Here is a 27,639-nt window from a genome sequence, read left to right as displayed (position 1 = left end):
ACTTTATAAACACCATTTTAAAAAAGAAAAATTAAATAATTATTTATATCCAGTAACACGCTTTTATTAAATTGTGGCCTTTAGGGCTTGATCACCTGTCAAACGAATACAACTTAACGCTTATTATTATCTCTTAGCTGTATGTCTATTTTAAAAGTAACTTTGAAATTTTAACTATGAATTAAATAAAAATAATAGAAGCAATTCAATAAATAACACAAAACATCAACTTAATTATGAAAACAAACTATGAAAACGACGCATTCAGTATATTTAATGTAAAAATTTATTTTAGTTGTTAGTATTAGATTTTGCAGTAATTCCAGCTTGTTGTACAGCGGCAACTAAACTGCTACGTGGATTGGTATCACGTACAACAACTGTCTTTTGAATTTCATGTAAATCTGCATTTAAATCATTGAACAGATGCTTTAAATCATTTTGGATTTTTGTAGAAAAATGTTTCACTTCACTATTTATGATAGATGAAGCCTTATCAAGATCATCAGTTAACTCTTTTATACGCTCAGTTACACTAAGTTCTTCGTCAATAAAAGTTGCCGCTTTATCAATATCTAAAGACAATTCTTCAATTTTTTTGGCAAGAGTTAAATAGAAATTTTCAATTTTTATTTTATGCAAAACCTGCTCCAATGCTGTTCGGCCCTACAATAAAAAATCTATCGATTTAATAAAATTCAACATAATACCGTGTAATTATTATTACTTAATAAAAATATATAATCAACTAACAGAAATAAATTATATATATATATATATATTTATATATATAAGTAAAATTTTTTGTTAGTTAATTATATATTTTTATTTTTAATAAGCAATAATATATATACATATATATATATATATATATATATATATATATATATATATATATATATATATATATATATATATATATATATATATATATATATATATATATATATATATATATATATATATATATAAAAACTCAACTTAAACATAAACATATTTATATACAACCGCTTCATTAAAACAACTAAGGTACGAAAGAATGTGAGTTGATTTATAAGAATTATATATCACCCATTATAAGAACCATGCCTAAAAAACTTTCTTTTTCATACATGGTTCTTTTTGGTTTCTAATGAAGTTCTTTTTTATTAGACATGGTTCAAAAATGCATAGCAAATGTAGTCAATAAATGTTTAAGTTCTAGTTGCCAAGCTAATCAATTGTCATAAGGTTGCATTCTCTTTTCTACTGATAGAATAATAATGTTCACTGCTCAAGGAAACTTTTATCTCTTGTTTCATCAAATTAAACTCAATCCCGTGTGACTTGTCATTTAGTAAAGTCGTATTTTTTCAAAAGTTTTTTATTCATCTAGTCTTCATCCTTTTCCTCAAATACCAATGTTTTAAAAATCTCTTCTCATTTCATGTTTTTTCTTCATCAAACAATTTACAGTTTTTAAAGTTTTCTGTCAACTTTTTTCTTGTATTTTAACTCTCCTTTTTTTTCTTCCTGTTAACTCTAAATTTAAATGTTGCAACTACCATTTAAAATAAACTTTCACAAGTTCATTCCCATCTTTAATGAAAGGTGGGTTTGTGGGTAATTTCATGAAAGGTGAGTTTGTTGGGAATGAGCTTGTTTAAATTTTTTTTTGAGAAATTGAACTTAAATACTGGTGCTTTGAAGCATGTTAAGAGTGAACTTGTAAAAACAAAAAAAAAACTGGCTTAGAAATTCTATATATGTAAAACATATTTATATACTTAGTTCATTTTAAATATTCAAAAATAAAAAATTCAAAACAATTAGAGTGAATCAAAAAATAGAGAAGTTCTGTAAATATTTGAGGCAATTCAAAGAATAAACGTAAAAGAATAAAAAATGTAACATAATAGTCAATTAATCAAATAAAACAACAATTAAAATCATTAAGATCAACAAGATGATCAATGACCTCTTGATCAACGTTTATTACGACCTCTTGGTAGTAATGATCGTTGATCACTTGAAAAAAACATGAATGTTACTATTATAATACATATTTCAAAAGTATGACATTTAAGATGTATATAGTAAAGATGAAGTTTATTCTAAATTGGGCAAAACCTTTTAATTGGCAGACAATTACTTTTGCAAAGCAATTTTCTACCATTATGGCTGCCTTAGAGGAGGATGGGTAAATTTGGCAATATTTTTTGACAAGAAAGAAACTGTTTTTAATCCTTATCTTTGGAGAGCAATGCCATGCTCTATTATTGACGAATTTCATTATGTTGACTCAATCCTTAAAATTTTGCAAGCACCCGATTCCCATGGTTCTGGATATTTTAACAATTATCTCTTGGCCTCATTTTCTGTGAAACTACTTTAAAGAGACAAAATGTCTTTTGAATCACAAACTTTTCAAAAATCCTATTGGCCCATAAAAGCTCTTAAATTTATCCAAATTTTTGTTATTTCCTATATATATTAGAATTAAGTTAAGCTAAAGAGAGTGGTTAGGAACACTTGAAATTTTTACAATGTAATTCAAGACTAACCTATTAGCAAAATATATTAGTAGCGCAATGAATTTGCAGGAATATATATAAATATATATATATAAATATATATATATATATATATTATATATATATTAGGGTGGTGGTAAAAACAACTTTTTTTAAAAATGTCAGCTGACAACCCCTAAATGTGTTTTATATAATAAAATAATACTGGATTTAAAAAATTTTTGAATAAAAAATATTTTTACGGGTGCCACAAGGCCCTTATACATCAAACAGGTTCCTAATATTATAAAAAAAAAAGTTTTTCAAAAGTATGTCATGTTGGGTCTCGAAAGAAGCAAAATTTTATAAAAATTTCAAAAATAACAATTATTTAAAAAAAAAAATTGTTATTTTATAGTTTATTGCAAAAAAAATGACCTTTTAAACTAAAAATGAAAAAAGTTTATTTTTTTTAATTATAATTTCAAAAAAATCTTAAATAATAGTTATTTTATAAAATAATTGTTATTTTTAGAATTTTTATAAAATTTTGCTTCTTTTGAGACCCAACATGATATACTTTTGAAAAACTTTTTTTTTTATAATATTAGGAACCTGTTTGATGTATAAGGGCCTTGTGGCACCCGTAAAAATATTTTTTATTTAAAAATTTTTTAAATCCAGTATTATTTTATTATATAAAACACATTTAGGGGTTGTCAGCTGACATTTTAAAAATAAGTTGTTTTTACCACCACCCTAATATATATACATACATACATATATATATATATATATATATATATATATATATATATATATATATATATATATATATATATATATATATATATATATGTATATATATATATATGTATATATATATATATGTATATATATATATATATGTATATATATATATATATGTATATATATATATATGTATATATATATATATATATGTATATATATGATATATATATATATATATATATATATATATATATATATATATATATATATATATATATATATATATATATATATATATATATATATATATATATATATATATATATATATATATACACACACAGGGTGTTAGCCAGGAAAAAAATTCATACAGCGTTTTCGCGAAATTGGGATTTTAGGTGTGGCCTAAAAAAAAGGTCATTGCATTCTGACATTTAAAAAAGTAGATAAAGTTGACATTTTTTAGATACAAATAAATTTCAATCAAAACTTAATTTTTTATTTTTGCTGGGTTATATTCGTAGCAGGAAGATTTTTATATTTTATAAATGTTTAATTAAAATTATTCAACTTGTTGAATTTATGATCTTCTTAAGTTTTATTTAAATCGCTTCTATTCTTTGTTTAATATTGTAGAGTGAAAACAAGAACAAAAGACAATTATTTGCAATCAAAGTTTTAATGAATAATTTATTAATTAATGATTTATCAAATTTTTTCATTGATCTATTTTAGATGAAACTTTGATCTATTTTAGTTGTGTACACTCTTAAAACACAGTTTTAAAAGGTTTAAACGATTAGCTACATATAGTGTCTTCTTTTATTTTTATTTTCATTTTTAAATTACAAATGTAAAAAAAAAATGCTAAAAAGTACTTAATTTCTAGCAAAACATTTTTGATGATTTTCACTTTTCAAATAGCTAAAACAACTTTAATTTAATTGACAATTGTCTATAAAAACACATTATATGTAAGGTTGCCAGATGTCCGGCTTTTACAAAGAAGAACATAAAAAAATATATTTTTAAAGGTTTGGCACTGTATTCTCTATGGCAACCCTAATTATATGGAAAGTTTTTGAATATTTGGGTTTTTAAATACTTTAGGGTTTTAAAACTAAAAATTTTGAAATATTTAAATAAAAATTTTAAACTTCTTTTCATAGATATTTGCAATTTCGTTCATCTAATTTTATATTATAATTTTTATCATTAAATAAATTAAAAAAAGTTAAATAACTTATTTAAATCGATAGCTTTTAAATTAGAAAGTTTTCGAAAGCTCGATAACTTTCAATTGAGAATCTTGGTTGGCTCGCTGATTTCTGTCGAATAGAATGTTTGTTAAAAGAACTTTTGTTGCAATTAACTTTAGTTAATTTAATTTAAATGAGTAACAAAGGCAGTTGAGGGGCAGAGTGAGATTCTTTCACCACACGAGGGCAGCAACTAAATTTAATCAGCACACTTGAATAAAAAAATATATTTTAATACAAAAACAATTTTTTGTATTTATAAATATTGCTTAATAATTAGTAATATTAATATTATATTAGTTTTTAATTATCTTCTTTTATGTTTTACGCAAATAAAACATAAGTGAATGGTTTCATTGCAAGTTTTATTTTTGATTTTACTATTGTTATTATTTTCGATTCATTTTAACAGCTAATTTATTTTACCGAAGTATTATTAATTGTTTTAATAAAAAAACGTTATAAACTTATTTTAAAGTATAATATTTATTAATAAGCAAAGATCTTGGAAACATTCCTAACTTAAGATAAACAGTAAAAATGTAAATAAAGAGTTTTTGAATAATGAGAATAAATTAAAAAAATAATTTATTAAACATATTGAAAAATCTTAACTAGAGAATAACTGACACCAACTAAAAATTAAAAAAAAAAGTTTTTTTCAATTTTTGAATGAATGGTCTTGCTAATGACAATGCTTTTTTACACATTAAAAAAAATCGATCAACTTAATTCATTTCTTTGTCGTGCAAACTAATTGTGTTTTTTACTTGTCTAGCCCGACACTTTAAATATGAGACTGATTTAATTTTTTTTTTTTTACTTTGACCTTATGTATATTTGGGAGTTTTAAACCAATTGGGAATACCACGTTATATGCGGTGCCATCAGGACCATCAGGCTGGCTAACACCCTGATATATATATATATATATATATATATATATATATATATATATATATATATATATATATATATATATATATATATATATATTTATAAATTTATGTATGTATACTTATAAATTTTTACGCACTTTAATAGAAGTTGATTCAAAGTTTTTCGCAATAACTCCTTCAAAATAATTTGCAAATTGCAGACCATTAATTTGAATTTTTGCACCTTGAGTCAAGCGAGTTCTAAAAGTATAAAAATTACAATATATATCTACTATAGCATATTTATGTAACAAATTACAATATATATCTACTATAGCATATTTATGTAACAAATTACAATATATATCTACTATAGCATATTTATGTTACAAATTACAATATATATCTACTATAGCATATTTATGTTACAAATTACAATATATATCTACTATAGCATATTTATGTAACAAATTACAATATATATCTACTATAGCATATTTGAGCAATTCCACGACCGTCTCACAAAAAATGATAAAATTAAACTAACCTAATATAGATAATACTATATATCAGTAGAAAGCTCTACTTCTTCTCTTTCAGAAAATATATAGCTTACTATGGTATGCTGCTATTATAAAAAATAATATGGGCTGAAACAGAAGGTAAAAGTAGGCGTTTTTGCAATAATTTAATTCATTTTTAATCGCCAAACTTCAATTGAACCTATAAAAAATTTAAAAACTGTCTTGCTCATTGCAATCAAGCTTTTAGCTGCACTAATCATTCCTACTTATGATAAAAACATACTTATTGCCAGACGAATTCAGAATACCATTTGTTTTAATCAAATGCTATTACCACAATTGTCACGCTGTGACATGTCACGCTGTGACAATGCTAAGACTACCAGTAAAACTTAGGGTTTCAAAAATCCAGCGCAATGAGAACTCAATCTAGTACATCTAAAAAAATACTAACATGTTTAAAAAAATAATTAGCTCAAGTTATTTTTAGAATCTTTTTCTGTCACGCCGTGACGTCACGGCGTGACAATTTTTTAACAACATTTAAAACAAAATTTAAAACTGCTAAACTGAAACCACAATTTAGTTTTTATCAACTTTAAGGACCCAGATTATTGAGTGGCCTACTTTCTTTTACATTTTCTACAAAAACTACAAATTATAGGTATGTTTTGCAAAGGCAACATTTGGAGGATGAATGCTCAGTTATCCTTGAGGCTCTCTTTTGAGATACATAGAGCCTCTCTAAGGGATAACTGTAACTCCATTGAGCCTTAGATGTTATACGTGCATCTCCATAACTAATGCGTTGCCTTTTTTTTAATCTTTCAAGGGTTTAACATGCCTCTTACTCATGCTGAGCGTCAAAAGAAATATCGTGAAAGGCAGTTAGAAAAGTTTGGCGAAAAAGTAGTTAAAGAAAAAGAATCAAAAAAAAGAAAAGAAAGAAGACTCGCTAATTTGGAGGCTGAACGAGAAAAAGAAAGGCAGCGAAAGAGAAAGAGCAGACAAAAAAGAGCAGAATCAAAATCTGTAGCTGTTACATCACCCCCTTACAAATCTGCAAGCACTCTTGGAAAAGCTGTTAAGAGAGCCGAGTCAGCACTACCAAAATCACCCAGAAAGAGGGCTAAAGTTGTACAAAAACTTTTAACAAAAATGAATGAAATCCTAAGCCCAGAAAAAATACTTAGTAAAAATGCATTAGATGCTTTAACTGTAAAATTGGTTCTTGATTTTTATCAGCGTGATGATATATCCCGTCAAGCACCCAGTAAAAGAGACACCATTGTAGTGAGATTAAAGAACAAGAAAGAAACTGTGCAAAAACGTCATTTGAATATGAATGTTAATGAAGCTTATGCTGTTTTTAAAAGTGATTATCCTGAAGAATCAGTCGGAAAATCAAAGTTTGCTAGTTTACGCCCACCACATGTGCTTTTGTCTAATTCAATGTCAAGAAACGTTTGTTGTTGTCAACAGCATCAAAATATAATTCTTATCCTTGAAGCCTTGCACAAGTTTGATTCGAATTTTCCATTGTATTCACATGAATTTCCTCTTAGCATTGTATGTGATAGTGAAAAAGACATTTGTTATAATAATATGTGTACAACATGTAAAGATGCTGCAAAGTTTCATAATCTATTTGCCTTGAATGAAATTGACAAGAATAAATGCATTACATGGTACCAATGGGAAAAAGTTGCAGAAGGTAATGGAAAGGAATATATTAAAAAAATTGAAAAAAAGGGAAGAGTTGATGATCTTTACAGCACTTTTTCAAAATCTTTACCTTCATTTCTTTGGCATTATTTTATTAAACAGAAACAATCAAAGACATATCGTGATCATAAGATCCAACTTCAAAGTAATCCAGACACAGCCGTTCTTCAAGTGGATTTTGCTGAAAATTTTTCAACTTTGTGGCAAGATGAAGTGCAGTCAGCACATTGGCACAAGAAGCAAGTTACTGTTTTTACTGCTGTATTTTGGTACCAAAATTCATGCTCATCAGCTGTCATAGTTTCAGATGATTTAAGCCATTCAAAAGAATCTATTCTTGTATTTATTCATAATTTATTATCTAAGCATATTGAATCTAGTGTTAAAATACTACAGGTTTTGGACAGACGGGCCAAGTAATCAATTTAAAAATCGTTTTATTGTATCAGCAATACCCTGGTTGGAAGAACAGCATGATTTAAAATTATTCTGGAACTTTTTTGCTGCTTCACATGGGAAAGAACCAGTAGATGCTATAGGTGGGACCGTTAAAAGAATAGTAACGCAAAAAATAATCCAGAGAAAATTTATAATAACTGATGCCATAACTTTTCATGAAGCTGTTAAAAATGAGACTAATTTCAATGTCTATTTTGTTTCTATGGAAGATGTTATAAATACAATAAAAAAATTTAAAATTGATGAGTTATTTACAAAAGCACCAGCAAAACCAGGAATATTTTCAGCGCACCTAATTTAAAACAATAATGGGAAAATAGAAATGCGACCCTATTCAAGTGCCAAGTATTTAGTGAAACAACTTACGTCTTCAGACGAAATCCCCGAAAAACTTTAAAACGTTGTATATATGACAGCAATATAATATGAACGCGATTTGACACTGATATAGTATGGGCGTGTTCTGAAGATTACTATGTAAGAACTATTTTTATGAAGATGTAATTATATATTTGTCTAATCCTTCTCTACTTAGTTTTAAATTTATTAAAAAAAACAGCCCATTTACCTGGTTTATAATTATCCAAATGTGTCTCGTCACGCTGTGACGTTTACCACAAGTTAATTAAAGGTGCACCTGTTTGAAATTTAATTAAATAAATGTTATTTAGCTATAAAACTTGTAAGAGTAATGTCTAAACTTTTTGTTTAATGCCAAGTTAATAATTCAGTTCATCTATATTAGCTGAATTGTGATGCTGATCTAAAAACTAAAAAACAATGAGAAAATTTTGGTCACGCTGTGACGTTTTATATTTTCTCGCATGAACAAGAGGCTAATATATCCCCCCTAATTTTTTTTCTTGTTTCTTGCAGCACCTATTATGAGCTAACAAAATAGCAAAAAAAAAATTTTTTATATCTATTTAATAATAAAATATTGAAGGCTAAAGACAAAAAAAAAAGACGGTTGTCACGCTGTGACGGTTGTGGAATTGCTCATTTATGTAACAAATTACAATATATATCTACTATAGCATATTTATGTTACAAATTACAATATATATCTACTATAGCATATTTATGTTACAAATTACAATATATATCTACTATAGCATATTTATGTTACAAATTACAATATATATCTACTATAGCATATTTATGTAACAAATTACAATATATATCTACTATAGCATATTTATGTAACAAATTACAATATATATCTACTATAGCATATTTATGTAACAAATTGTTACCAAAGTTTTGTTACTTTAATTTAATTTTCAGAAAAAGAAGTAAAAAAGAATAATCAAAGAAAAGATTGCTGCCCAATGCCAAACCCTCAGTCAATGTAGCAGCACTCTGCAAGTCAGGCTATTTATCAGTCGATGTAAGTACTGAAGCCCCTGGCAGCAGGCTATTTTAGTATGATGTCACACTGCTCACCTAAATCAGCAGTATAAGATACACATGATCGTGCTTGTTTAGCTGTATTCAAAAGTCATAAACTTGGTAAACGAAAAGAAACAGAAGCACTCAGGCTATTTATACAAGTGAGTTCAAAATCTAATATTGCAACAATATTAATGCTTTTAGATATGTTTGAAGTGACTTGTGTCAGCACTACAAAGTTAGCAAGTTGGAATTAGTCTAGCAACATTCCAATTTATGTGAATCAAGCATCTCATACGTTAGATGATTTAAATAATTTCAATAAAATGGAATCAGTGAAAAATAAAAATTTGTTACCAGCCACAAGCTGGTTAAAAAAAAATCAACTTTAACCTAAGTGAGTTTGAGTTGAATTTTTACATCTTTCGTTAAGAGTTTTAAAAGTGAACTAAAAAACACTTTTTCGTAAATGGAATTTAGGCAATCTTTTTCCATCTTTGATTCAAGATGATGCTCTAAAACACTCAGACAATTTTTTAGTTATGGTAAAGAAAGCTTAGGACGTATTATAACTCACTATGACAAACCAAAAAACAGCAACAAATTCGGAGCATTACACATTCAAGTTCCAGATATCTCAGAAATCAAAACAAAAAACAAATTTGAAGGGCACATTTGAAGGTTATTTACAAAAAAAAAAGGGAAAACAGTTTTGACATTCTCATATCTAAAGAAAAAAATCAAGTAAAAAAACAATTTTACCCCTCAAAAAGTTATATTGAACCTGTTCTAAAGAGTGTTTATGCAAATTGTATGCTATTAACAAAGTTACTCATTATATTTTGTTTGAGTGTGACTAGCATAGAAAATTTAAAAAAAAAAAATTAAAATACTTAAAAATTCTTAAAAAATCTTAGAAATCAGCTTGATGATGATCATATAAGTCTGAAGGAGTGCTTTGACAATGAATTGTTAGAGTACTTTATCAAATGATTTGTTAGAGTACTTCATCAAAAATATTTTTTAAGGTACTTCATCAAATAATTTGTCATCAACGAGTCAAAAAGTAAAAATCAAAAGATGAGAATTAAATTGAAAATAGTCATATTTGATACTAAAGACAATTGCACAGTTGTGAACAGGATAGTCGTGCGCACTCACACACTGGCACTCCAACCTTGACCAAACATGTAATTGTTTATTTTTTGAAAGCTTGACCAGGGCTCTTTAGATAATTAAAAATGCACTGAAAAAACCAACAAAGGAAAAAAATTATAAACAGGCTATAATATATATATATATATATATATATATATATATATATATATATATATATATATATATATATATATATATATATATATATATATATATATCTTAATGAAAGAAAAATTAAAAAATAATTAAAACCAATAGCTCTAAAAAAAATTACATGATAATTTATTTAATAGCATTTTAAAACTTTATTTAAAAATTAAGTTTTAAAATGCTAAAATTTAAAAATAAAATTTTAAAAATTTATTTACATAACATAACAAAATAAATAACTTTGTTATATTTTCAACTATTAAATTTATGGATCCATCAAAAAGTTTATTAAAACAATTGCTTTCGTTGTTGTTTATAAAACCAATTGTACAAATTGTTTAAAAAACATTTACTTTCATCATAAAAATACACTTTTTAACAATAAAAACTCTTTTCTTCATCTTCGCTTCCATTAAAGTTGGAAGTTACTGGAAAAGAAAAGATGAAGATTGTAGAGCAAGATAATGATTGACAGACGACTTAAAGGATTGCAAATTATATGAATCAGGAAAGCAAGATAAAGGAAGCGAATTCCAAAGAACTGATGTTTGTGGAAAAAAAATTGAAGAATAAGAATTTTTGGAGCACTAAGGAACAGTCACAGAAAAAGGATGAGACTTAATTGAATGACGAGTAACACGAGAACGAATTTTAGTAGATGGCACAAGAGACGCTAGCTCTTTAGAGCAGTGTCCATTATAGTATTTATAGAAAAGAGAAAGTGAAGCAACATTACAACGATGTGATAATGGTTGGAGGTTGGCTGCAAGAGCAGGTCCAACTATGTTTACAATGCATTTTTGCACCTTGTCTAAAAGAGAAAGGGCATCATTAGAAGATCCGCCCCAGATATGGCAACAGTATTCTATACAAGGCTGGATTTGAGATTTATAGAAATAAAGAATATAATCTGAAGTAAGAAAGTGTTGAGCTCGATAAAGAGATGCAACCTTAGCAGATGCTAATTTTGCAACTGATTTGATATATGATTTCCAAGAAAGATCAGAAGTAAGATTTAGACCACGAGTATTAGTGAATGATAGGTTTAGAGAACTTGGTGATGAAGATGGTTTTTTGTGTTTTATAGTTTTTGGTACTTTATTCATTTTGAAATTTGTTGAAGAACTTGACTCAAAGCATAGATAGTACTCAGAACACAATTTAATAGCCCAAGCAATTGCCTCATTACTATTAATAAACCCTCAGCCATAACAAAGGGCTCTAAATGTGGCCTCCGCAATGCACACCAAAAGCACAAACAGGGACACCATCCATGCGCAACATGGCACTGTTAATACTTTGATATTTTTCAGCTGTTGATGGAATCAGCCTCTCTGAGAGCTACCACAGAGTTTAGGAAACCTGACTACCAGCCGGCCTCAGAACCATAAAAGTGTGTTTTAGAGCTGTACCCTCATTAGGAGATAATAGAATGAGTTGCCTAATCATAAAAACAGAGACATAAGCAAAACCCATGCATTGAGTCAAGAAGATCCAGCATTCAACATCCTAAACTGGAAACAATGTATTAAAAATGCATCTGCACCAGCCTAATAGATGAAGAAGAAGTGCGAGACTGGTCAACAGATAGAATCTGTTTACCCCTTAGCTATTATAATTATTTATTTAAAAGTTATTTAATTAAATATTTAAATTATCTAATTATTATTTAATTAATTATTTAAAAGGAAATCATCCTAATATTTCAAAGATTATTTTTTAGATGATTGTTCTGCGCAGTATAAAAACCACAACTACCTTTACAATATCTGTTTCCATAAAGATGATTTTTACATTGATGCAGAGTAGACATTTTTTGCTAAAAGTCATGGTAAGTCACCATGTGGTGTTATTGGTAGCACTGTAAAATGATTAACTGCAAATGCAAATCTACTAAGACCCATATGACCAAATATTGAATTGTAATAAAATGTTTGACTACTGTACAAATAATATTAAAGGGATTATTTTTTTCAAAATTAAAAAAGAAAGACTGACAGAATTGCACACCACTTTAAAAAAACATTTCCAGCTAAGTAGAATAATTCCTGGAGCAAGGAGCAATCATCAATTTGACCTAGAATCTATAGATACTGTTAGTTTTAAACAAAAAAGTGAAGATTTCAATACCAAATCAGCAAATAAACATCAATACATTGAAACTTTGGTGAATTTATTCTGTGTAAATATGATGTATATCCCAGATTGGTATGATAAATGAAATTGACAATATTGAGCAAGATGTTATGGTAACATTTATGCACCTGCATGGTCCTTTTAACAAAATTTTCTGGCCTTCTAGAGCAGATGAGTGTTGGGTTCCAATTACCAACATAATTTGTATCATTGATTCACCTGTAACAACAATTTTATTTTAGTGTTAGTGTCAATGGATTCTGGAGGTGGGTTTATGAAGATATGTATTAATGTCTTTCATATTGATGAAAAAGAGACACCCTCTTTCAAAAATCAATATCTGGATTCCGGTGTTCAAAAAGTTCAATTTTTGGCAATTGTAGCAGATTGTAGCAGACATAACAGAAAATTACAACAATGTCAGAAAGATTGTTGAGCTACTAAATCTTGACAGAATTACTTTGCAGGTTATTTAAATAAAACATGATTTTTTTATTGTATAGATTTGATAGTAAATTTTACTAAAACAAGCAAAACTTTTAGCATTTGATTTGAAGTTAGCTAACATTGTTTTGGGAATTGGCTGTTATAGTGGAAAATATGCATGCATGTACTGTGAAGGTGAAATAAAAGTAAACACTGGAAAGCAAAGAACATTTAGAAGCCTTGGTAATAATATATATTTTATAATTTATCTAAAATGAGAGAGGGATTTATTTAGATATTGCCATCTTTAATAATCACAGATCAGCAGTACTTAGATTTTAAGAAAAATGGTGCAAACATGAAAGAAATGAAATACCATAATAATGTTAATCTATGAAGCATTCTGTGTATTATGCATAAGTAACATAACTTTTAATATAATATGGTAATACAGGCTTTGTTGTTTAATCTTTTTTCTTAAAACATTTAATTGTTTAAAAATCGATGTTAGTTTACTAAAAGATAAATGCCGTATTTAATCATTTATCATAATAATTATTTATCTTATACAATTTAAAACATGCACACACAACTAGTCCATTTTAATAAATTTTTAATAATTTATACTGATGTCGTTAAACATATTAGTGCAAGTTCAAGATTATGAGAATCATGGCCTAAAAATTATTTTAAGCAAGAAAAGTTACAAAACTATGTTTGTATTATAGTTGTATCAGAATATCTTTTATAACAGACTCTCGCCAATAAAAGAACTTTTATAACAGACTCTCATCAATATTTAAAAAACTTTTATAATAGACTCTCACCAATATCTAAAGAACTTAATTAAGTTTATGTTATTTACTTATGCAATCAAATTACAACAAAAAAAAGTCCAAAATTTTTTTTCTAGCACACATCTACCCCACCCTTTTAGAGGTCTGGGTGCATATAAAAAGTAATTTTTCAGACACCCCTTGATAGAATTTTAAATTATTTTTTTTTACAAATATTTGGTAGGTATCATCATAGGGAACAAAAAAATTCAGAGTGGGCGGACTATATATATATATATATATACATATATATATGTATATATATATATGTATATATATATGTATATATACATATATATATATATATATATACATATATATACATATATATACATATATATACATATATATACATATATATATATATATATATATATTTATATATATATATATATATATATATATATAATTTTGGTATAGATATTTAGATAAAGTACTTTTATGTAAGTAAAAACCTTGCACATACTCATTAGGATTTTCTTTGTTTAAAATTATTTTTTTTTACAAATATTTGGTAGGTATCATCATAGGGAACAAAAAAATTCAGAGTGGGCGGACTATATATATATATATATATATATATATATACATATATATATATACATATATATATGTATATATATATATATGTATATATATATGTATATATATATATATATATATATATATATATATATACATATATATACATATATATACATATATATATATATATATATATATATATATATATATATATATATATATATATATATATATATATATATATATATATATGTATATATATATATATATATATATATATATATATATATATATATATATAATTTTGGTATAGATATTTAGATAAAGTACTTTTATGTAAGTAAAAACCTTGCACATACTCATTAGGATTTTCTTTGTTAGGTTGATAAACCAACTTTTCTTCCACAGCAAGAATTCCCCAAAAAGTGTAATTAATCATTTTTAATGTCATTTTTTCATTTTTCATATCAACTTCTGAAGACTCTATAGCATAACACATTTCAGGCATTCCAAGCAATGTTGTAATAACTTTAGGAAAAATCCACTGAGTTCCAAATATTCTAGTTGTAACCAGTCTACCATCTTCTAAAACATTTCTGTCTAAAACATCTATTGCCAATACATTTGGGTTCAATTCGTTTGGATATTTTCGCCATGCAGCTTCAGTAACTTGCTTCCATGGGTGACTTTAACCAAATAAAAAAATATATAAAAGGTAAAATTTTATCAAGATAGATATAAAAACAAATTAATAAAATAATCGTAGTCTCAAAGAACTAGTAGTTTATATATATATATATATATATATATATATATATATATATATATATATATATATATATATATATATATATATATATATATATATATATATATATATATATATATATATATATATATATATATATATATATATATATATATATTAGTAGAAAATCACTTAACAAAATTTTTTTCCATTTAACACTGTGTTTCATCAACAAAGATTCATCAGAAAAAAAGAAAAAAAAAAAAAAAAAAGTGTGATCCTTGCTCTCTTGCGCGGAAATTTTATTAAACATAAAGCGCTTTTGAATTTAAATTACTTTAATTCTCTGAGTGGAAACCAATTTTATTTCAAGTTATATTTGATTTACTGAACGGATAAAGTACATCACAGTTAATTTACCTTTAAACCAAATCAAAACAACCAATTAAGTTACTACAGTAGCTTACTTTTACTCAGCTAATAAATTTACTTAATATACTCAAAGAATCACAAAAATTAGCCATATAAATGTTTTTAATTATATCTTATATGTTGTTACCGCATAATAGAAGCTTCCAACTAAAAATTATTTTAACAAGAAATCTTGAATAGAATATAAAAATGCGATTATAAAATTTCTTTTATATTTTATATACAGCAATATCAAGATCAAACAATTTTTATAAATACGCAAGTTGTTTATAGGGATTTTGAAATCTATTAAAAAAGAAATCTATTTGAACAAAAATTTTTTAGTCCTCTAAAATTGTCTTATTCAAATAATTTTGTGAAAATCGTTGCTGAAAGTTAAATGTAATAAATAGGTACAGTAACAATATCAGATTTAGAACATAGTGAAGAAGAAAGTTTTAGTTAAATTGCAAACGTTTTAAATAGTTAATTATATTTTGTTTCTTGAAAATATTTTTAAAAGTAGAAATATTCTATTGCAAACATTAAACCAGTGATTGCCAAAGTTAAAATAAAAATTGAATTATAAAAAATTAAAATTGATAAACTATTTTATTTCTGTTCAAAGAAATTTTTATCTAAAAAAATAATTTAAACATATTCTTAAACTTAAGGAAATATAGTTTGATTTATTAAACCAAGTTTTTTTGCAACATTTTAAGTGATAAAATTGAATGAAAACATCAACTTAAAAACCATTTGAATGAAAAACTCAATTATACTTAAATTTTTAAAAGTACACTAGATCAAGAAACAATATTTTATAAAAAAAAGTGGTATCTAATGTTTTTTTGCTTTGATCTTACTTGTTTGGTTTATAGATTATAGACTCGTACTTGCCAATGTGTTTATGAACAATATTGAAGACCTTAAACCTCATTATGGGGTAAAAGTTGGGGTTGATGTAAGAAACTTTACCCTAAGAAAGCCATAATTGTTCTAGTAGTACATCAACAAAAAACATAATGAAAACATAATGAAATTATCATGGAAAAAAAAAAGAGAACTGAAAAAATAATTTTAGACATCACTCAGTGCAAAACAAACGATTTTAAAATTGCAACTATTTTTTATAAGAAAGCATTTTTTGTAACGATTTGCTTTAACTCTGTTTTTTAAACTGTAACAGTTTGCTTTAAATCTGTTTTTTCTGGTGTCTGGTGTCCAGGAGCTCTAAAACTGTTGGGTGATTTATGATCTGCAATAAAAAGCTCCTGTTATAATACTGTTATAACTCTTTTATAAGGTTATTTTGTTGTATTTTAGCACTTGGCTATTAATATGCTATATTTTATGCCTTATTTTTGGTGTGGGGTCAAAGAGTTATAATGTATTAATGCAGTTATATCAGTTGACTTTTCGTGTAACATTGTTTGTAACTGTCCATATTGCTTTTCTATTATCATGAGGTCCATGAAATTAATAGGTTCAGCAGAATTATTTTATATATTAAAATTATAAAATTAATTTTATGTATTAGTAAATCTATAATTAAATTTATAATTAGTAATCTATTATCTATTTTGTAAATATCTTCTAAGTATTTAGTATTTTTCAATATTAAAACTACCTTTGAGATCATCTAGGTATAAGGATTTAATATATTCTTCATTGGATTCTTAAATAAGCTCTTTAAATATTTTTGTGCGTACTTTTGGTAAAACTAGGTTACTTTTGGTAACTTGTTTGCTTGACTTGTTTCTCTGTGCAGCAAATTTGTTTGTCAAGCTTTAGAGTGAAAACTTGATTGTCAAGGCTCATTTTGGAGAAAAAGTGTTTGGGGTTGTAACAACAATTTTAAAAAAAATGACTAGCCTCAAAATCTACAGTTGCAGCTGGTTCATCTATGTCTTGATTAAAAATATCTATAAGCTATTACTGTATAAGCAATACCATATCAGTTTTAATTACTGGAATTTTGATTTGGTTTATATTTTTTATGATTTTTAATCTCAAGTAATTTTCACAAAGTTATTGATCTTATATGCATTTTCCTCATCTTTAACATTGAGCACAAAGTATTCTCAGAAAGAAGGCAAGAAGTATTAAACTTTAAGTTTGCTAAGAAAATCTCTTGTACCTTTATTTCTAGGAGCTTAATTTGGTTTGTTATAAAAGAAATGATTGATGGAGCTTTATGCAAATTTTGAAAAAATTTTGAAAAAAGGCAACATCATGTAGTAACTTAAACTTGGATAGTATAGATTACCAAAATAATTAACTAATATTGGTACATAAAGAGACATTAACCTTATTGTCAATTTTAACCCAAAAAAATGATTAAGGGGAAGAACTTTTCAGCTTGAGTATTTAACACTTTATACTTCTTGTGGCTATTCCCATACAATATTCATATTCTGGTCACTACTTAAATCATCTAAAATGGTCACTACTTAAATCATCTAAAATTTATTTTTCTAATTAATGCCAGTAATTAGAGATTTAAAAGCATCAAACTTAACAACTAAATGAAACTAAATTAGGTAGTTCAATAAAAAAATCAAACTCATTTTTTTTTGAAATGACATATATCATTGGAAACAACAGAATGAACGATTTCCAAAACTGCAATCTTTTTTTCTCTAACTAAATTTGCTAAAAGTTATCAATTTTTAAAAGTGAAAAATTTTGTGCTTCAAATTCTTTCAAAAATTGTGACCAATGTAATTGTATGAATGTAACAATTTGTGAGAAATATCAGTGTTACTTAATTATTTGTATAGATATTGACCACAAATTTTCAGGGTTGCTTGCTGCATTAATATATTACAAAAAAAGTAAAAAAAAACAGTGGCAGATTTACCCGGGGGCGTTTGAGCCACACGCCCCCGGGGCGGTTCTTTTTATTTTTTTGAGTTTTTAAACTTTAAACGTTAAAGTTAAAATGTACAATAAAAACAAAATAAAAAACATTCACCATTCCAATAATAGCTTTAAAAAAGTTATAAGGGATAAAAAATTCATAATTGGAAACTTCATTGTTTTTTCAATAGGTAAAAAAAGGTTACATGAAGACTTTATATAATATATTATAATAAAAACCTCACCTAACTTTATTATAGCAATAAAAAAAACAATGTACATGAAAATATTGTTTGTACAGATGAAAAAAAACTTATTTTAAAGAAATGGATTGCAATTACTAATGTAGAAAACCATAAAAAATTTAAGATATTGTATCTATTGGAAGCTAATGTCTCCCAAAGCAATGTCAGCAAGAAACTCACTTATTAAAAATATTTTTCTTTCATTGTTCAAATATTCAACATTGATTAAGTTGTTGTTCTTTTTTGATGAAAAGGAATGAATACTTCCCAAAAAAATCACATCTTTCCCCTCTACATCCCAAATATGATTTATGCTTCTTTGTAGCAAACCAGGATCTCGGTTCAATATCTGCCTGATAATGTCTCTTGTTTCATCAGAAAAACTGGCAAATGTTTTTGGTTCCACATTTTTGTCTAAATCTAATTTTATTGCTCTTTCTATTTTTCTCCTCTCCATTTTGTCCCGTTTTTGAGCAGTTTCTACTTGACGTAACTTGGCAGCATCATCAATTTCAGACTTCCTCACAAGCAACAGCTTTCTGTTTGCTACTGCTTGTTTAATGGCAAAAGTAATGATATCTTTTTGTTTAGACAGATTCAACTGCATCAACCAATTAAAGGTCTTATTGATTTTGCATTTTACTTTACCATCTAGAAATCCAGTGGTAGCATTATGAGCTCTCTTACTCAGTGCATCAAACATACCCAGAGCTCTTTCGCTATGCATATTATGCACTGGTGCTTCTAGTGTACTGTTAATTACATCTCTACTGGGGTTGGATAGGGCACCAGAGAGATATGGCGCTAGTTGCCTCTTTAAAACTATAATAAATCCTTCGGCAAGAGACTTGGCAATTTCTTTAAAATAAGTACCAGAATCTGCAGTTCTAAGTAAAACAAATACAGTATCTGTTTGTACCAGCTCACAACTGAAACAATCCACAGGCAATGAAAGTAGGAGTAATGGGTCATTCTTTATTTCTGTAAGCCAACAAAGACATGATTTTAATAATGGAACCTGTTAAATAAAAACAAGTTAACTTATTAGATTTTTTTTTTTATTCAGTACATGGATTTAAAATTTTTGCATCAAGTAAAATTAATTGAAATATGTTTTTTTACTGTGGATATCAACCAAAATTAAATCTGTATTATCAACCTGTGTTAAATGTAAATTATGTTACATGTACCATTTCTAAATTCTGTTTTCTTTGTTTTCATAAAACTGTGTCATCCATGGACCTGTCAAACATTTGACATACAGTCCTGTGAAAAAAAGATAAAAATGAATTTGTTAAAAAAAAGATATCTTGTTGACAATGCTTAAATAATAATTAAGAATGATTAAACTTATATAATGGAAAGTTATTAGATAAAAAGACATGCAAACCTACCTAAAACTCTCAATTGAGTCATAATTTTTGGATTGTTAAAATCACCCAGGAGAGCAAGTCTCAATGCAGCTGCTCTACAGTATTTTTTGAGATATGTGATGAGACTGTCTTTCAGCTGGTAAACAGTGCCTGCCATATGGAATAGAATATGCAGCCGATTCCCTACATACCGAACAATAACTCCAGGTTTCAGACCATTGCAGATTAAGTATGTCTTAAAACCAGCTGGGTCACCAGATTTCATTTTGTATCTAAATTTCAAAAAGAATACCTTTTATTTATATATATATCCGTAATTATCATATAATCATGTTTATTACTAATTCCTAAAACTAAAAATATATGGATATAAAAAAAGTTACTTTAATTTAGACACAGCATTTAGCATATTCGCAGCATGACACTCATTCACATACACCTGGCTTGTAACATTGTAGCTTGTGTCAAGTTTGCGTAGAATTTTCAGAGCTTCGGTTGCCAGACCATCTAAAGGATGAACATTGCAGTTGAGTTCAGTTAGTGGCTTGCAAAACATGTCACTGAGTTGTTGATTGATACAGTGATTTACTTTTGCTCTGTCTGTAAGAGTAGACTCAAAGGTGTTGCGAAATTTGTTAAGTATAATATGCTGTTGTATACCTGTAAATTTTGAATAAGTTGATGCAATGTCCTGAAAAGAATTTACTAGCTGCACCATATAGTCCCCTGATTTGCCACCTGCTAATTCAGCAATTTGTATTGTTAGCTGTCGTCCAGAAGTAGCTATGTGACATTCGTTGACATGAACCCCAGCTTAAGTTGTCGCATCCCAAGAGAGTGTTGCTACAGCAGATGTAGAGTAATAGAGGTGTTCTGCCACTTGTATATCTGAGATAACACCTAATTCATATGCCATCTGTGCAAACTGTGTTGGTCGGGGAACATACAAAACACGTGAACCAGTTAGCTTTTCGACAACAAAACGAATAACTTGCCCAGCATTTTTTATCGGTACTTGGTTTAGAAGGCACATATAGATGCACTTACGGATATGTGTTGTATATCTGACTTGCTTTTTATGTTGTCTTTTGTTATATGACTTTGTAGTAAAAATGTGTGTTGGTGAGTTGTTCTGTGGGCGGTCCAATTGACTTTTGAGATCATCCAATTCCAAGCCCCGATTGACAATGTCTTTGCGTTCTTCTTTTTTTTCTTTCAGCTTTTGTGTTAGCTTGACTATGTGTTTATCAGCTCTTTTACTTTTTCTCTTTGCATTCAAAATAGTCCTCTTAAGATTTTTTAATGTCAACTTTTCAAGACGTGCATTCAATAAAGAATTTTCTAGCTTCAACTTTCTCTTCTCTTGTCTGAGCTTGTCGATACATATTTTTTTCCTTTTAAGGTCTTGGGTTAAATGTTTTATGCATACATTATCTGAACTGAGCAAACTTTTTGCCTTCAAGTATTTGATCTGTTTTCCCATTGTTTCTTTTTGCAGTACTAGGGATTTTCTTAAATTAGGACATTTCGAACAGTCTGTTTTCAATTTCTTTGCATTCTCTATGTTAACTGTCACCACATTTCCAGTTTGCAATACTTCCTCTACTTCCATTGGCATAACTATTTGGGCTTTCATTTTGGGGACTTTAAATGGTGTTTATAATAGGTCTGATAATTTGCACCATAGTTCATTGAGCCTCTTTTTGAAATATTTAATTTCTAAAAAAATTCTCTTTAAGGCTATTGTAACAGCTCCAATATTACATTCATACCCATGTGAAGACAATATTTCATGCAGTCTCACACTAGCTTTTGTTATCTTTTTTTTCTCTAACAAGTAGATGTAGATTGCAAAACAATTTCTGAAAACTGTGCTGGCATTACTATCCACTTTAAAGGAGTCAACATAAGCATTGAAATCAGAAGCAGTTATTTTTGTAGTGACTGACATGATTGCAAAGTTAAAAGTAATTGAAAATATGTTGACTGGCATATGATTATAATTTATGATATGGACAAGTGTCAGGTGACTTACAATTTATTATGAAATGGGCAGTATATTACGTATTTATTTAGTTTAATAGTTGGTGAGGATACATATTTATTAAATTTTAATACTAGATGGGGAAAGATTAGAAACCAAGTGATTTTAAACAATAAATTTTATTGTTTAAAATCATTTGGTTTGACGAAACATTGTTTTTGTTATAAAAACAATGTTTTATCACGCCCCCGGTTTTGGCGAAAAATAAATAAAACTTTTCAGAATATAGTAGCTTCACAGAGGTGTACTCTAAAATTGGCCGGCAATGAAATATTTTATAATATTATACATTTTCAGAAAGGTAATATAATAAGCTAGAAGTAGGTATAATAATATTTGAGTTTACTAATCTACAAAAAAAATTCTCTAAAGATTAAACTCACCTTATTTCATTGAAGAGATGTACCTTTAGAAAGGATTGTGTTAAAATTAAAACGAAAAGATCACTGTAATCAGCAGGAATCCTACTTTAAAAATGGCGTCATTTTTATTGGCAGTTTCCTTTGTAACTAGACAAAAGCATCTACCGACAGGTAATAAAAAATTCTGCCTCAAAAGCAATTTTTGTGACTTTGTTTTCCGCCGCAAACGGACGTTTGTTGAACTACCTAACTAAATGAAACATTATAGGTATTTTTCATATTGGTCTCGCAAAATGCTTCGCAATACAGGTCTATGTCCTGTGTTGGTTAAAGTATTGTTTACAGGAACTGCTTTTAGAGTCATACTCTTGAAGAACTTCATACAGGCACTGAGTTTGTTTTTTTCCTGTAGCTTTCCTTGTAGTTTTTTTTTCCCTGTAACAAGAGGTAAAACTTTGGGAAATATTCCTCACTATAAAGATTAGGGAGAAGTTCTTGAGTATTTTGCACTTTTTTTTTTAATTATCTATAATTGATTTTAGTTAATAAATAGAAATTAGAGTAAAGCTACAGTTAATTAGTTACAATTTTCTTAAAATTACAATTTTAAGACTACTCTAATGATATAATATATTCACACCAGTTGCATTTCTTTTTTACTTTTTAGACCTTATAAGCTGTCTACTTAATAATTATTTGTGTGGTATAAAACTGTATAATATCATATTACACAATTAAGTTTAAAAAGTTGTCTACAGTAAGTAGACAACTTGTAAAGCAACTTAACATATAACATCATCATATTAAATGAGTGATAAAAGGTAATAAAATTATAAACATTAACTTAATAGATACTAACCTAAATACATGTTCGGTTGACCAAAGTTTCATTTTAAAAAGAATAGATTATGAAAATTCTATGAATATTTGTGTACCAAAATATGCATTTCAGGAAAAGCGTAAGTTCTTGAATACAAATTCCGTTTAAAAAAAAAACAATCTTACGTTTTATAACATAAAACCGTGTTCGGACGGAAAACCGAACAAAAATTCTTTCTGGTAATGATAAAGTTACCTACAGGAGACAAATTATTTCCATTCATAACCTGTTTATTTACTTCTAGTTCAAATTCTTCTAAGTTCAAATTCTAACAGGACAATAATTACCCAAGCACCTAATAAGGGGCGGATCCAGACTATTTAGTAATTAGGGGGGCATTTTTTGGATTTTTTTGATTTGGTGAATTCAGACCATTAGCAAGGAGACAATTTTTAGAATATATGATTTGCGGCCATGCAAACTCAAAACTTATAATGCATATTTAGAAATTTTTTGTTTGAATATCAGTCTTACACTATGTAACTACAAAATGACGTTATTTTATATTTTGTTTTTCCAAAAGTCCAATTTAAAATTCGCGTCTTACAGTTGTATTAAAATTTCATATAATTTTAGGACAGCCTACCTAATTTACTTCCTTCTTTTTAAACAATATGCTGTGTTAAATTTATAGAAATACAAAAAAAAATCATTTTCAAAAAATCTTCAAAAAAGTGGGTAATTGCCCCCTTCGCCTCCCCTTCTATAGATTTGCTGACATGATTTATCAGCTTTTAAATGATACAGATGAACTTATATCATATTCTGCAAAGTCTTTTCTTACTAACATGAAACTTTTTAATACGAATGCTGACATGATGAACTAAGGTAAAAAATAATACTTTTAAGGTAGAAAATTGTATGACAAATGATTATTTTCATTATAGTTTTCTATCTTAGAAAGTATAAAACTATACCTTACTGAGGGTATACCACATACCCTACTCTGAGGTAGAAATTTTACCTTTTTTTTAGAGTGTATGAATTTTTGTAATACTTTTAATATGTTAGTTGCTCCAACGAGTATAACCGTAACTTGCTACTTGTGCATTGTTTCTGAACAAGTAAAATTGCTGTCTATTAGCTAACATTTTTTCTCATTTGCCATTATTGACCACTTTCAGGTTGAATGCTTTAACAGGAAAGTTGAACACATTCAGTTGAAAGTTGCAATCAACTTGTTATTCAAATAATCATATAATAATGCTCATTTAGTTAAACTTGGCTGATGATCAACCAAATAGTTATTAACATAATAATGGTCGTGGATCATCTCTAGAATGCTATTTTATATGTAGATTCATTGTTCATTTCTAGTTTATCTTAAGGCTTGAGACATCAACTTAAGCTGCTTTAATGAAGCCAAATTTTTGATAATTTGGTTCTATTAAACTAGTATTTTACGTGATAAAACAAACGTAAAATACTAGAAAATTCTTTGATGTCAATTAGATTCAAGTCGCTTTTTAATTGATAATTATTGTAAATTAAGCTTCGGCGTCCCGGTTCAAAAAAATAACGTTACGTGACGTTACATGACAGCAACTTTTGTCCTGATTGAACCAAGACATTACCGCGCTTTCAAAAAAATTTTCCCGATTGAAACGTTACGTTTTGGAAATAACATGACGTTCCATTGAATAACCGCACTCGAAAATTTGGTGCGGTTATGAACCAAGACGAACCAATGATAACGTGACAAACAGTGACGTTTCAGGACTTTTTTCGGGACCCGTCAATTGATAATGCTGCCCGGGCAGTAATCAACGGGTGGGTACCCGGTTACCCGGGTACCCGTTGACAGCCTTAGTTACGAAATGAACCAGTTAGAAAAAGCGCTATGTAAGGGGTGCGTTATCTACATTCGTTTTAAAGCATAATTTGTTAAAAAACAATTGCCTTTAACGCGCATTTTGTGTTAAAATTTTTTTATTTTAAAAATTTATAAAATGAAATTTTTGGACAAGTGCGGTAACGTAACGGAACGTCACGTTATGTCTCGGTATTAAACAAAAAAAAACTGGTGCGGTTTGATCTAGGTTGGTGCGGTTTCCCAATCGGGAAATGAACCGGGACGTGCGGTTTCCACCGTTACCGTACCAACCTAGTCCCGATTGAACCAAGAAGTTACCGCACTTTAAAAATTTTTGTCCCGATTCATTTTTACCGTTACATACCTACCGGGATAACGTGATTCCCGGTTCATTTCGGGAATAACGTTCCGGGGCGCCGAAGCTTATTGAAAATATTTGTTTACGACCTTAGTGTAACTATAATATTTGTGTACGACCTAAATGTAACTATAATATGTTTACGCGGGTTTTAATAGTTATTTTTTAAGTTTATAAAATATTTCAAATTATGAGTAGAATTTGTAAGAGACAGGTTCTCGTTGAGTTACAAAAATGAAATTGTTGTAGCTCAACGTTGTTTATATGCGAGAAAATTACAAGCTAACGATGGAGTCACGTATGAAATTATTCGATATGTTTGAAACGTATGATGGAATTTCATATGCTTCTGTGTGGATACAAAGAATGAAAGTGATTGCTGAAATGCAGAAACAAAAAGCTGGAACTATTTTTTCCAATTCGCTTATTTTTCAATGACGCTTTGAATCTATATATATTATTTGTAAACAGTAAAAATAAACATACTATACTGAAAATGATATAATAGGGATAGAAGGCATCATATTTACACCCCATGACTATATATTTTCTGATAGATAAATAAATAGAAATTGTTTCTTTTGAAAAAAAAAATGAAATAGCAATGGTACTGGACACAAAGATCACGTGACTTTTTTACAAAAATAAAGTCTAACTTTATGGCTTTGTATAAGTTACAAAAAATTTCAAGACTTAAAATTACCAGAGGTGAATTCTGCAAGGAAAAGAGATAAATAGAGTGCTATATAGCATCATATTTGCACCCAAAACTGATATTTTTTGGAAGATAAATAGATAGACATTATACATCTTTAAAATGAACTGATCCTGTAAATAAATAAAGTTAATAAGTAGGCACTTCAGTCACGTGACAAATTCCGTAGACAAAATTTGCAAAGTTTTTTTATATATAATGAAGACTTTTTTAGATTAATTTAGAACAATTTTTTTAATCTATTATGCCATAGTAAAACGTTTTACGAAAAGTAAAATGAATAATCTTTCATAAAATATCTGCTAGAATTTTCAATATCAGTTTATCTGGCTGAAGGAGCGGTTTTAATTAAGTTTTTGTAACTTTTTTAGTTTAAAGCTATTTTATTTGCGTTCTAGCATCCTTTTAAATTATATATAACTGTTTTTCTTTGTTTCTATTTTTTTTTTTTTTTTTGGTTTTGTGATGAATTAGTTGGTCTAAAATAACTTTAAAAAAACTAAGTCTTTGCTAGACGATATTTCGTCTGACTTTTTTTTTCCCGTGAACTTTGGGAAGTCAGACGAGAAAACTTTGGTTTTAGCGCTAATGCAATTTATCATCTACCGGAACAAATATGTTCCTGCGGCTTTGCTTTGATCTTAATGAAATATCGTAAAGATTCGGGGGGATTTATTTTAAGAAGACGCTAAAATTTAATTAAAATTTCATTAAAATTTAATTATATTTTTATTTTAAATATAATTAAATTTAATTAAATTTTAGCGCCATCAAAAATCTTTGAAGGATTACCAAAAAGAATCTTTAATAGCTCTCAGCGATGGCGTAGATTGTTTTGTTTGCCAACCAACAGTGAAAAATCAATTGTGTTGCAATGTTTACCTTTTTTCACTTTAAACATGTTAGGAGAAGGACAAGCACCTGATAGTATTCGATATGAATATGTACTAAGATGTGCAATAATAAAATTTTAGTTGTTTCTCCGCTTTTGAGTTTAATGAAAGATCAAGAAAACATTCTTAGTAAAAAGGAATCAAAATAGCTTCTATGAAGCATAATCAACAAAGAAAATATATATATAGAAGATGATCAAACAGAGGTAATAATTATCATTA

The 27,639-nt window shown here is 27.5% G+C and overlaps 1 protein-coding gene across 1 annotated transcript; it reads right to left on the bottom strand.

Annotated features, from left to right (window-relative positions):
* Window positions 1-250: 250 nt before the first annotated feature.
* LOC136072097 (PRELI domain containing protein 3A-like) lies at window positions 251-23,772 on the bottom strand. Its single transcript, XM_065820369.1, has 4 exons — window positions 23,618-23,772; window positions 15,073-15,399; window positions 5,541-5,643; window positions 251-666 (listed from the first exon to the last, which is right to left on the bottom strand). The coding sequence occupies exons 1-4, from the start codon at window positions 23,647-23,649 to the stop codon at window positions 292-294; spliced, it is 837 nt and encodes a 278-aa protein (XP_065676441.1). The 5' UTR covers window positions 23,650-23,772; the 3' UTR covers window positions 251-291.
* Window positions 23,773-27,639: the final 3,867 nt, after the last annotated feature.

This window comes from Hydra vulgaris, chromosome 15, assembly GCF_038396675.1.
Source record: "Hydra vulgaris chromosome 15, alternate assembly HydraT2T_AEP".
NCBI classification, from domain to species: Eukaryota; Metazoa; Cnidaria; class Hydrozoa; order Anthoathecata; family Hydridae; genus Hydra; species Hydra vulgaris.
The sequence above is the reverse complement of the archived record's forward strand: the minus strand, read 5'-3'. Positions and strand labels throughout refer to the sequence as shown.